This window comes from Neomonachus schauinslandi, chromosome 6 (assembly GCF_002201575.2).
Source record: "Neomonachus schauinslandi chromosome 6, ASM220157v2, whole genome shotgun sequence".
NCBI lineage: Eukaryota > Metazoa > Chordata > Mammalia > Carnivora > Phocidae > Neomonachus > Neomonachus schauinslandi.
Window position 1 is genome coordinate 47,790,575 of NC_058408.1, and position 11,796 is coordinate 47,802,370.

Here is an 11,796-nt window from a genome sequence, read left to right on the forward strand (position 1 = left end):
ATCAGTTCTGGTCAGCAAACATTTATTAAGCATATTTTGAGTCTGAGACAATATGCATGGCTCTGTAAACATGTGTTGCTCCTTAAGGAATTTGTCAGGAAGACAGATATGTAAACAGCTAACTCTTCTGTCTCCTCTTGAAGGCTGAGCTATCTAGGGAAGTAAACTATCAGAGCACTGAGTTATCCATCCAGGTCTCCCAGGTCTCAGTTGTGATGGGATGTGGTGGCTGAATTTTGCTTGCCCTGGTAATTTTCACTCCAGTTTCAAATGTTGGATAGATTTGGGGATACTTTTCTTTCTTAATTGGATGTCTCTGGAGCATATTATTAGGTTCTGATAAAATTTCTTTAAGTAACCTGCTAAAATATTCAAAAGATATCTCCTTTTAAAGCTGTAGTTTTAGGATTGTGAGTTGACTCAAATGATTAAAATGGGGGTTTGTCCCTCTTCTGTTTTGTTTTTTGTTTTTCTCTTATTTTTCCCCCTTCCAGGAAGATACCATGGAGGTGGAAGAGTTCCTGAAGGAAGCTGCAGTGATGAAGGAAATCAAGCATCCTAATCTGGTCCAACTACTAGGTGAGGAAGCTTGCCTGAACCATAGGTTTCCTCGAAGGTCCTTGTCTCCCATCCCCGTTATTTCCAAATGCTGCTTTTGAATCACCATGGTGGAAGCTCCAGGCGCAATAAATGGTTGCTTCAGTAAAGGATTGTCATTTTAATCAGCAGGCTCTCTGTTTATAAAATTGCCCAGGAACGGGGTCCCTGGCTGGCTCAGTCAGTAGAGCATCTGACTCTTGATCTTGGGGTCATGAATTCGAGCCCCATGTTTGGTGTAGGGATTACATACATACATAAATTAATTCAAAAGATTTTAATAAAAATTGCCCAGGAAACAATGGCCTGCATTGATTATAATATATATAACTGCCCAGTTTGTGGTAATTGCCCCAGATTCAAAGTTTAGAATCACTCAAAATGATACCAAACCAAACATTGTCACAAAATATTTTTACAAAATAAAGAGACATAAAGAACTGTAGAAAAGAAGCAGGTTACAAATTGTGGCCACACCCATTGGTTTACCTTGCAAAGCAGCAGGTGGTAGCCTGTGTAGAATGGCTCCTCGCCTGTTCAGGTCACAAAGAAACTAGTGACTGAACTCTCGGCCCTTTTGAAAGGAGGGCCAGTTTCTTTGGGTGTTCACCTTGAGCCAAATTGTCCCAAAGGAAATAGTTTCTTGTTGATTCTTTACAAGGAGTCTGCCGTGTATCAGTGAAACCCTTGACTATGGAAACAATCTTTTTACAAAGCATGATACGGGCTGCACTCACATGCTCTTCAACATACACACAATTGCTGTTAGTTTTGGATAAATATTGTTAGTGTGCAGGTGAGGATGGGAATCACAGGCATATACAGAACTCAAGACATTTTGGTCTTCTTGACCCCTTATGGAATTAATGCTTTTGCCCAAACAGGCAAATACTCAGATGCATGTGGATTTCCAAAGAATGATGTAGTGGAAGCCAAGACTCCCTTATCAACCACCTTCATCTTAACTTTGCTGTGTTATTTTAGGAGAATGTGATGGTGAGAAGGGAAAAGATTACTGCTGAGCTAGACTTTAAAATGTGTCTCTTGTTCTTGCTGAAGTAGTTGGGAATTTTTGGAAATATACTAATAAAACAAGCTCTATTCTTCAACTCTCAGGTGTGTGTACTTTGGAGCCACCATTTTACATTGTGACTGAGTACATGCCGTATGGCAACTTGCTTGATTATCTCCGAGAATGCAGTCGAGAAGAGGTGACTGCAGTTGTCCTGCTGTACATGGCCACTCAGATCTCTTCTGCAATGGAGTATCTAGAGAAGAAGAATTTCATCCATAGGTGTGTAAAGCCTGACTATTGCCTGTGACTAACCATGAAGCTACCTTGCTTGAGGTGCAAATAAAGAAAAGAATGTGAGAACCTTCCCAGAAATTTCCAGATGCCTCAGAAAAGCAATTTTCTCTTTCATAGGGCTTGCCCACTATAATGTGATTTCCAGCTTATAAACCTACTGTATTTTGGTTAAAGTATTAATGGGCCTTTGCTAATTCTCAAAACAGAATGCTCTTTATTTTGCCCAGGACCATTTCAAAGAGGTTTTTGCTCTAATGGCTTAATTTTAAAAATAGTTTTCTGTCTTGGTAAAGAACTTAAAGCCTTGTAGAAAAGCATCTTCTCCTCACCTCTGACACCTCTCTCAGTGTACTCGTAAATAGGAAGCCATTTTCTGAAGTCTGCTTTGTTCGAGTATCAGAGAATTGCCTCTTGATGATGCCCCTACAAGTGGTCTGTGGTCAGTGGCTTTCTGCCACGTTAGCAGCTGTCATCAGATACTGTGTCTGCCAGCGTGCGCTTCTCAACTCCGCTTGTAGCACAAAGAGCCAAGAAGAGAGTGTTCATGGCCATTTTCCTCACCATCTGAATGGAATCACATTAGGGTTCTCTTCTCCACAGAGATCTTGCAGCCCGTAACTGCCTAGTGGGAGAAAACCATGTGGTAAAAGTGGCTGACTTTGGTTTGAGTAGACTGATGACTGGAGACACCTATACTGCTCATGCTGGAGCCAAATTTCCTATTAAATGGACAGCACCAGAGAGTCTTGCCTACAATACCTTCTCAATTAAATCTGACGTCTGGGGTAAGGTCGGAAGGGACTTCTGTGTCTGTCATTTTATGTTTTTAATGTTCTTAATTCTTTTTTTTTTTTTTTTTTTATAAGAACAGATTTTATTTTATTTTTTTAATTTAATTTTTATTTTTTTTATTTTTTTTTTTAAGATTTTATTTATTTATTTGAGAGAGAGAATGAGAGAGAAAGAGCACATGAGAGGGGGGAGGGTCAGAGGGAGAAGCAGACTCCCTGCTGAGCAGGGAGCCTGATGCGGGACTCGATCCCGGGTCTCCAGGATCATGACCTGAGCCGAAGGCAGTTGCTTAACCAACTGAGCCACCCAGGCGCCCAATGTTCTTAATTCTTTAGAGCTTCTCATTTATGTAATCAGTAAACTCTGCCTTGACCCCCATCCTTCATCGTTCAGCAAGAATTTATTAAATACCTATTATCTGCCAGGCGTTGTGTTAGACACTTAGCCTAGAAAAAATGTAAAGAAGAAAGTGGAAAAAAAAACCGCCAAAAAACAAGTCTCTGCTTTCAAGAAGCTCACAGTCTAGATCTTGGATTGCATTGGAATTTTACTGATCCTCTCTCTGTGAAGCTCCCTGTTTTCCATAGCTCATTTCCTGAGTACTGTGACACAGAGTAGCCTCTTCTTTTCAAGGAAGGCATGATGGAATTGTACCTGGAGTTTGTCCTTGTAACTAACTCATCTTGTTCTGGTTGCCCTGGAAAGCAGTCTGATTTAGCAGAGGCTCATGGACTGAACAGGTCTAGAAATTTGGGTTTGTAGGCCAGCAGAAATAGTTGTAAGATGCTAAGCCACTTTTTACCAGAAATCTCAAAACTCAGAAATAATGTGTGACAAGATCAAGCAAATTTTCTTTACTAGTGTGATTTTTTTTTTTCCTGATTTTAAAGGAGTCCCTTTCTATTTTACTCCTTTAATATTAGCTGATCTAAAAACTGGAACTCATTAAATAGATCATAGATTGTTCTAAGAGTAGTTTGGTTCCATCCCAGACTTTTTATGGTCCTAATTTATTCTCCCTCACTACAGTAAAAGAGATCTAAATAAAAATTGGGAAATTTATGGGGCACCTGTGTAGCTCAGTTGGTTGAGCATCGGACTTTTGGTTTTGGCTTGGGCTGTGATCTTGGTGTCTTGGTGACGTGGGATCGAGCCCTTCTTGCACTTAGTGGGGAGTCTGCTTGGGATTCTCTCTCCCTCTCCTGCCCCTCCCATCCCCACTCACACGCTGTGTGCTCATGCGTGCTCTTTCTCTCAAATAAAAAATCTTTTTTAAAAAATTGGGAAATTTGGGGTGCCTGGGTGGCTCAGTCGTTAAGCGTCTGCCTTCGGCTCAGGTCATGATCCCAGGGTACTGGGATCGTGCCCCACATCAGGCTCCTTGCTCAGTGGGAAGACTGCTTCTCTCTCTCCCACCCCCTCTGCCTGTGTTCCCTCTCTCGCTGTGTCTCTCTCTGTCAAATAAAATCTGTAAAAAAAAAAAAAAAAAAAAAAGGGAAACTTCTAGAAAACAGCCTGGAGGTTATACCTGAAGCATTTTGTGGCAGGTATCTTAGAAGGACAAGTTCAGCTGTAAGAACTAGAATGCTATAAGAATTAGAAGAGTATACTAGGGCTCCTGGGTGGCTCAGTTGGTTCAGCAACTGCCTTCGGCTCAGGTCATGATCCTGGAGTCCCGGGATCGAGTCCCGCGTCGGGCTCCCTGCTTGGCAGGGAGTCTGCTTCTCCCTCTGACCCTCCCCCCTCTCATGCCCTCTCTCTCTCTCTCATTCTCTCTCTCAAATAAATAAAAAAAAAAAAAAAGAAAATCTTTAAAAAAAAGAAGAGTATACTAATGTAACAGTGTGAATGTTATCCAAAATTTGAAGAGAAGTTACCTAATAGTATAAAATAGATAACAAATCAGAGAAGAAACATTCAGCTTTTTTTTTTTAATCGCTTTTGCAGCTTTCGGGGTACTGTTGTGGGAAATTGCTACATATGGAATGTCACCGTATCCAGGTATTGACCTGTCTCAGGTGTATGATCTACTGGAAAAAGGATATCGAATGGAACAACCTGAAGGATGCCCCCCTAAGGTTTATGAACTTATGAGAGCATGTGAGTGTTTTCTTTTGTATTTTAATTTTGAAGGGTTAAGTCAGTGATTCAGGATGATTAACGAAATAAACTGTTTTCCTCTCAGTGTCAGATTTAATCCAACCCCCTGACGTATAAAGTGTTGGTCAGGGGCGCCTCCTCGGTGGCTCAGTCAGTTAAGCGTCTGCCTTCAGCTCAGGTCATGATCTCAGGGCCCTGGGATTGAGCCCCACATTGGGCTTTGAGCTCAGCGGGGAGTTTGCTTTTCCCTCTGCCTCTGCCCCCTCCCCCCGGCTCTCTCTCTCTCAAATAAATAAATAAAATCTTAAAAAAGAGGTTGGTCATTGATCAACCAGTTGGCATATATGATAAACCATCAAGTTTAATTGGAATCCTAACAACAGTTGTCCATGGCCCATGAATTGACTAAATTTCCCCAAACCACTTGCATAATAAGGATAAGAAGAAATTGGGTTTAGGGACACCTGGGTGGCTCAGTCGTTAAGCGTCTGCCTTCGGCTCAGGTCATGGTCCCAGGGTCCTGGGATCGAGCCCCACATCAGGCTCTCTGCTCGGCGGGAAGCCTGCTTCTCCCTCTTCCACTCACCCTGCTTGTGTTCCCTCTCTCGCTGTCAAATAAATAAAATCTTAAAAAAAAAAAAAATGGGTTTAGAGTTTGGGTAGGGGAAGGCTGCTTTCAACCAGATAAAAATGATTGCCAAAGACTGGAGAATACCTGAAAGTAACCTCTCATGAATAAACATAAGCATCTGACTTCTTACAGATGAGAAAGCTGGAAGGTGAGTAGGGAATTATTAAATTGCATTGTGTTTACGCATATGTCTTTTTATTTTCCCTATTCTCCTGTTTTTGTCAAAGTGAACTCTTAAGTTCCTCCTTTCTGATATCCCGTTATATTTCTGAACATGGACAGCTGATTATAAGGTTAGAATGAGTTTGAAGATAGGTCTCACTTCTTTCATTTTTCCAGTAGAAAACAACTTTCCATTTTATAAACCATCTCCCTACCCGTCTTTATCCCTGTAGTAGAAAGAATAGAAGGACCAGCCCTAGGAAGTGGGTTTATTACACCTGAGTCTGGAACTGAGAAGCAGCCGCCTCACTCTCATTGTGAACATGCTGGACCTCTGCCTCAGTAGCCTCACTCACAGGTGTGCCACTGGATATTTAATTTCTGAAAGGAGTTTTCAGTATTTCCTTCTTTGTTACATAGGCTGGAAGTGGAGCCCTGCCGACAGGCCTTCTTTTGCTGAAACACATCAGGCTTTTGAAACCATGTTCCATGACTCCAGCATTTCTGAAGGTGGGAATCTGGCAGTTTACTGGTGGTGGCCGGGTCTGGGTGATGGTAGGGGTGGTAATAACATTTCGAAAATGATAGGCTCCTCTAGTTTGGGACTCCATTTCAGGGGACTGAATTAATTCTTGGCCTTTATTATTCTTGTTTTGCCTTTTTTTTTTTTTTTTTTTTCTTTTGCTATTTTTAAATGTGTCTCTATGTCTCAAGCTTATTTCTAACATTGAAATTGTATTTTAAGTAGGAATTCAGTCTCTTCATAAAGAGAAGAAGTTTAGTAGTTCTTAAAGCACCAACACTTAACCATATATGGAAGGGAAGAAAAAATGAGTATGAAGAATATTCCACCCCCCTCAACCATATCTACAAAGACAGTAGCAAACTCAAATCATAAAAGCAATATCCAGAAATTTCATTTCTGGAAATAGATCTTAAGGAAATAATTAAGGCTATGAATAAAGATTTAGCTACAAGGATGTTACATCAGCATGTAGTTTTTAATATTGAAAAATGAACAATTTAAAAATCCAGTGGGATGCTAATTATTACATTCACACAATTGAATATTTAAAATGATATTCTAAAATATATTCACATGGAAATAGTTTAAAAATGAGCATGTTAAGCTTTGAACAGTGAGAGCCCTTTTCGTATCTGAAAAATCGGCGTATGGGTGCCTGCAGCAGCTTCTGACGTCAGTACACAGCGCCTCTGCAGTTACATGCTCAAGTCAGTACGCTTGTTATATAGACAGCCTGTTCCTAGAGAGCTGAAAACAGAATTCTTAGTTATGTGTGCTGATTGGATTCTTCAGTACAGCTCCAGAGTTTCGCACATATTTTTCAAATTTTTTCTTTCCTTCATAATTGAACATAGAGCTTACGCCTTAAGTTCAGGTTTTAAAATATAAGAAGAGGAAATCAGGCAAGTTGAATTTTGTTGTCTTCCGTTAGCGATTTATCATTTCTGATAAGAAGAAAGGGAAAAGTACAACACTGAAGTTGAATGAAAAGTGTTTTCTTCTTAGTCCTTTGCTGAAACTTGTGCACATCACCCTTTGGGCCAGATTGAGCAGCTGCCCCTCACGGCCCTCTTCTTTCCTCATTGTGCTTTACTTCATGTGGCGTTCAAGTGGTAGGAGTCACAGGCTCCATTTCTTTGGTGCTTCTGTGTCAACTTTTAACTTCTGTTGAATCCTTAGTTAAATTTTCTCTTTCTCTTGAAAATGTTCTATCCTTTTAGAAAATCAACCATTACCAATTTTCAAAGGTAATTGCAATTTAAAATTGCTAAACAAGAAATTTAAGATTATTTAACCCATATTTTATTAAGCATTTAATCTGTGGCAAGCACTTTACTGAAGACACAGAGATAAGACACAGTTCCTACCTTAAAAAGATGTATTTATTGGTTAGTTGTGAGTGGAAGAAACCTAACTCAAGCTTTCTAAAGCAATAGAAGGAGGATTTATTGGCTCATAACCAGACCCTGGTGTGGTTCAGAGTCAGTAGAAGCCACAGACTCACGTAGCTTCGGGACTTCCTCCTTCCACAGCCACTTCCACCCAGTATCACTTTACTTTTGCCTCTACGTTGATCTCATCCTCGGAATCTTCAAAGAGACATGGGGCACAGTTGCTAGCATCCTTGAGGTCGTATCTTCATAGCTGACGTCTGTCTCCCAGCTGCTGTATATAGCAGCGAAGGAAAGGAGTCTCGCTGCCTGGCTTGGGTTATATGCCATGTACCCATTCTTGTGCGGGAGTCAATTTTTAAAATAGTTGCCCAAAAATATAAAAAAATCACAATATATCACAATTTAATTGATCTCACTTGCTTCATTTTTGTTCAGGAATGAATAGCAAAGCATGCCTTTGCCCCAGTAGAAGCCACAAAACACATAGCCATGTTCAAAAGGGTGAACACTTTTTCAGAAGCCTCATTTGCTTCATTTGCATGAAATGAAATGAAGTGTATCCATCCTCCTTCTTGGTGTAAGGTGCAACCTAAAAATAAAAGTAACTCCAGAAATCTGTCGGCTTTGTTCAGCCTCTGAACAAGCCCTCAGTAAACAAGGCTAGCCAAATGATATGAAAGCCTATGAAACCATGCTTCTTAACATTACTCCTCATCAGAGAAGTCCAGAATAGAACAATGAGGTGTCACTATATCCTAGCACCAGAATGGCTAAAATTAAAATCGAACCCCAAAACCTCAGAATATCAAACTCTGGCAAGCATGCAGAGTAACCAGAACTTGTATACAGTGCTAGTGGGAGTATAGATTGATACAGCCGTTTTGGGAGACAGTTTGGCAGGACTCAGCGAAGCTGAATTATGTGCACCCTGTAACCCACCGGTCCTGCTTCTTGGTATGTACCCGCAGACATATGTACGATTCTGAAGCAAAGGACACGTAGCCGGGTGTTCCTAGCGGCATATTCACAGTAGCCCCAAACCAGAAATGACGTAAATATCCATCAAAAGAGGAACGGCCTGATTTTGGGAGATTCACACGTTTGAACAGTACGCATGAAAGCCCCTGCCGCGTGCAACAGCGCGGATGGGTCTGCAGTCACGGTGTTGAGCCAAAGAAGCCAGACATAAAAGAGTCCGTACTCTGATTCCATTACATATTTTGGTGCTCTTTTCTCCAGTTTTTTTTCTCAGTTTTGTATCTTTTCTGAAAAGAAAACCTTTTCTATGTCGTGACGCTGGTTTGATCAGCCCCCTCTCTTCCTCACAGAGGTAGCTGAGGAGCTTGGGCGAGCTGCCGCCGCCTCATCTGTTGTCTCCTACCTGCCCCGACTGCCTGTACTTCCTTCCAAGACGCGGACGCTCAAGAAGCAGGGGGACAACAAGGAGAATATCGAAGGGGCACAGGACGCCACAGAAAATTCTGCTTCTAGTTCAGCACCAGGTATGGGTCGCTAGGCGGGTAGAATGCAACCGTCTCATTCCAAGAACCTTGGGGTACGATGCTCGATCTCCACTCTGCTCTCCGTCTTCCCTGAGGAGGGGCCGGCTGGCCTTGCAACAGCTCCGGCTCTTGTGGCCGGCCCGCGGTGCCGGCGGTAGGCCCGATCTCCCCGCCCGGCCCATGGCTCGGCCTCCCGCGCTCTTTCCTCAACTCCCGAATCCCAGACGCTTAGCGTCTTTACAGTTCTGGCAGAAACTGCTTCATTGAGCCTGATAGAGGAGGCCAGGGTGCGCTGTGGTTTTTAGAGAAAAGACAGATGCCGAGGTGAAAACCAGCGGGTGGTTTCTTCGCATTTATATCCCATGTTGTATTTGGAACTCATCGGTGGGAAATGATAACGCATTTATTAGTTTTCTCTGAGTCCTGCTGATACCTGACATTTAAGAGATCCTGACAAAACTCTTACAGTGAAGCCTTAGTTACTCAAGTGTAACGGAGTCACTGTTTGTCTTTCACATTACTGATTGGCCGTTTCTCATCAGGGTTCCTTAGAGGTGCACAGGCCCCGAGTGGGTCCCCAGCATTGCCTCGAAAACAAAGAGACAAGTCACCCAGCAGCCTCTTGGAAGATGCCAAAGAGACATGCTTCACCAGGGATAGGAAGGGAGGCTTCTTCAGCTCCTTCATGAAAAAGAGAAATGCTCCCACACCCCCCAAACGCAGCAGCTCCTTCCGAGAAATGGAGAATCAGCCCCACAAGAAATACGAACTCACGGGTAACTTCTCATCTGTTGCTTCTCTACAGCATGCTGATGGGTTCTCTTTCACTCCTGCCCAGCAAGAGGCGAATCTGGTGCCACCCAAGTGCTTTGGGGGGAGCTTTGCACAGAGGAACCTCTGTAATGACGATGGCGGTGGGGGCGGGGGCAGCGGCACTGCTGGGGGCGGGTGGTCTGGCATCACAGGCTTCTTTACACCACGCTTAATCAAAAAGACACTGGGCTTACGAGCGGGGAAACCCACAGCCAGTGATGACACTTCCAAGCCTTTTCCAAGGTCAAACTCTACATCTTCCATGTCCTCAGGGCTTCCAGAGCAGGATAGGATGGCAATGACCCTTCCCAGGAACTGCCAGAGGTCCAAACTCCAGCTGGAAAGGACAGTGTCCACCTCTTCTCAGCCAGAAGAGAATGTGGACAGGGCCAATGACATGCTTCCAAAAAAATCAGAGGAAGGTGCTGCTCCAAGTAGGGAGAGACCAAAAGCCAAACTTTTGCCCAGAGGAGCCACGGCTCTTCCTCTCAGAACCCCCTCTGGGGATCCAGCCATTACAGAGAAGGACTCTCCAGGGGCGGGGGTGGCTGGAGTGGCAGCCGCCCCAAAGAGCAAGGAGAGGAATGGTGGGGCGCGACTCGGCATGGCTGGAGTCCCAGAGGACGGCGAGCAGACGGGCTGGTCTTCTCCGGCCAAGGCTGCAGCAGCCCTCCCAACCACTCACAACCACAAAGTGCCAGTCCTTATCTCACCCACTCTGAAGCACACTCCAGCTGACGTGCAGCTCATTGGCACAGACTCTCAGGGCAATAAATTCAAACTCTTATCTGAGCATCAGGTCACATCCTCTGGAGACAAGGACCGACCCCGACGGGTAAAACCAAAGTGTGCCCCACCCCCCCCCCCAGTGATGAGACTACTGCAGCATCCGTCCATGTGCGCAGACCCCACGGAAGAGCCGACCGCCCCAACTGCAGGACAGCCCATGCCAGAAACACAGGAAGGAGGGAAAAAGGCTGTTCCGGGGGCAGTGCCTGGTGGTGGGAAAGCCGGGAGGCCAGTGATGCCTCCCCCTCAAGTGCCTCTCCCCACATCTTCCATCTCGCCAGCCAAAATGGCTAACGGCACAGCAGGTACTAAAGTGGCTCTGAGAAAAACCAGACAGGCGGCTGAGAAAATCTCAGCAGACAAAATCAGCAAAGAGGCCCTGCTGGAATGTGCTGACCTACTGTCCAGTGCCATCACGGAGCCTGTGCCCAACAGCCAGCTGGTGGACACTGGCCACCAGCTCCTCGACTACTGCTCAGGCTACGTGGACTGCATCCCTCAGACGCGCAACAAATTTGCCTTCCGAGAGGCTGTGAGCAAACTGGAGCTCAGCCTGCAGGAGCTGCAGGTGTCTTCAGCGGCGGCCGGGGGGCCCGGGGCCAACCCTGTCCTTAATAACTTACTGTCATGTGTACAGGAGATCAGCGACGTGGTGCAGAGGTAGCCACTGTGAGCCTCGTGGGCAGACGCCCACAGCTCTGAGGGGAGAGGGAGAGGGGCTTGTTTTCCTGTGTTGCTGTTTTCAAAAAATGAAAGACTGATACTTGAGTGTGTTTATGTGAAGTACCTCAGATCTCTGAGCTCTCACGTTTACAGGTTCATCTCAAAAACAACAAAAAGCAAAAACACGTAGGACAGGGAAATGAGATGGGGGCGGAGCAGTCGCGGACAGGATTGGAAGGCGCACCGGAACATCAGGGAGCGTGTGTATGTCAGGCCACGAAGAACCCAGTCCAGCCCGCGCCTACCCGGAATGCTGTGCGCTGGGGACACGGGGCTGCTCTCGGCAAGGCCGCAGGCCTGCACCCGCCCGGGAACTGGCAGTGGCGCTCATTCCGCACCACACACTGCAGGGTTGGCTTGGGGCTCCAGGGGTTACGATCGGTGATGACGCGCCCCCTCGCCGAATGAATCAGGTGGGACAGAAGAGGGGAAAGCTGGGAATGTACCGAGGGACCTTT

At 44.8% G+C, this 11,796-nt stretch overlaps 1 protein-coding gene across 7 annotated transcripts in view; it reads left to right on the forward strand.

The window, feature by feature from the left end:
• ABL2 (ABL proto-oncogene 2, non-receptor tyrosine kinase) overlaps nucleotides 1-11,540 on the forward strand; it is a 108,143-nt gene extending 96,603 nt beyond the window's left edge. For 4 of the 7 annotated variants that reach the window (XM_044915935.1, XM_044915937.1, XM_044915936.1 and 1 more), the window contains 8 exons: nucleotides 495-579; nucleotides 1,714-1,891; nucleotides 2,507-2,691; nucleotides 4,646-4,798; nucleotides 6,012-6,101; nucleotides 8,840-9,013; nucleotides 9,556-9,789; nucleotides 10,099-11,540. In XM_044915935.1, coding sequence (XP_044771870.1) covers nucleotides 495-579; nucleotides 1,714-1,891; nucleotides 2,507-2,691; nucleotides 4,646-4,798; nucleotides 6,012-6,101; nucleotides 8,840-9,013; nucleotides 9,556-9,789; nucleotides 10,099-11,279 — 2,280 coding nt within the window. In that variant the 3' untranslated portion in view covers nucleotides 11,280-11,540. Of the gene's footprint in view, nucleotides 1-494; nucleotides 580-1,713; nucleotides 1,892-2,506; nucleotides 2,692-4,645; nucleotides 4,799-6,011; nucleotides 6,102-8,839; nucleotides 9,014-9,555 lie in introns of all 7 variants that reach the window. The other 3 variants (XM_021682798.2, XM_044915934.1, XM_044915933.1) reach the window with 1 other exon arrangement.
• The last annotated feature ends 256 nt before the right edge of the window (nucleotides 11,541-11,796 follow it).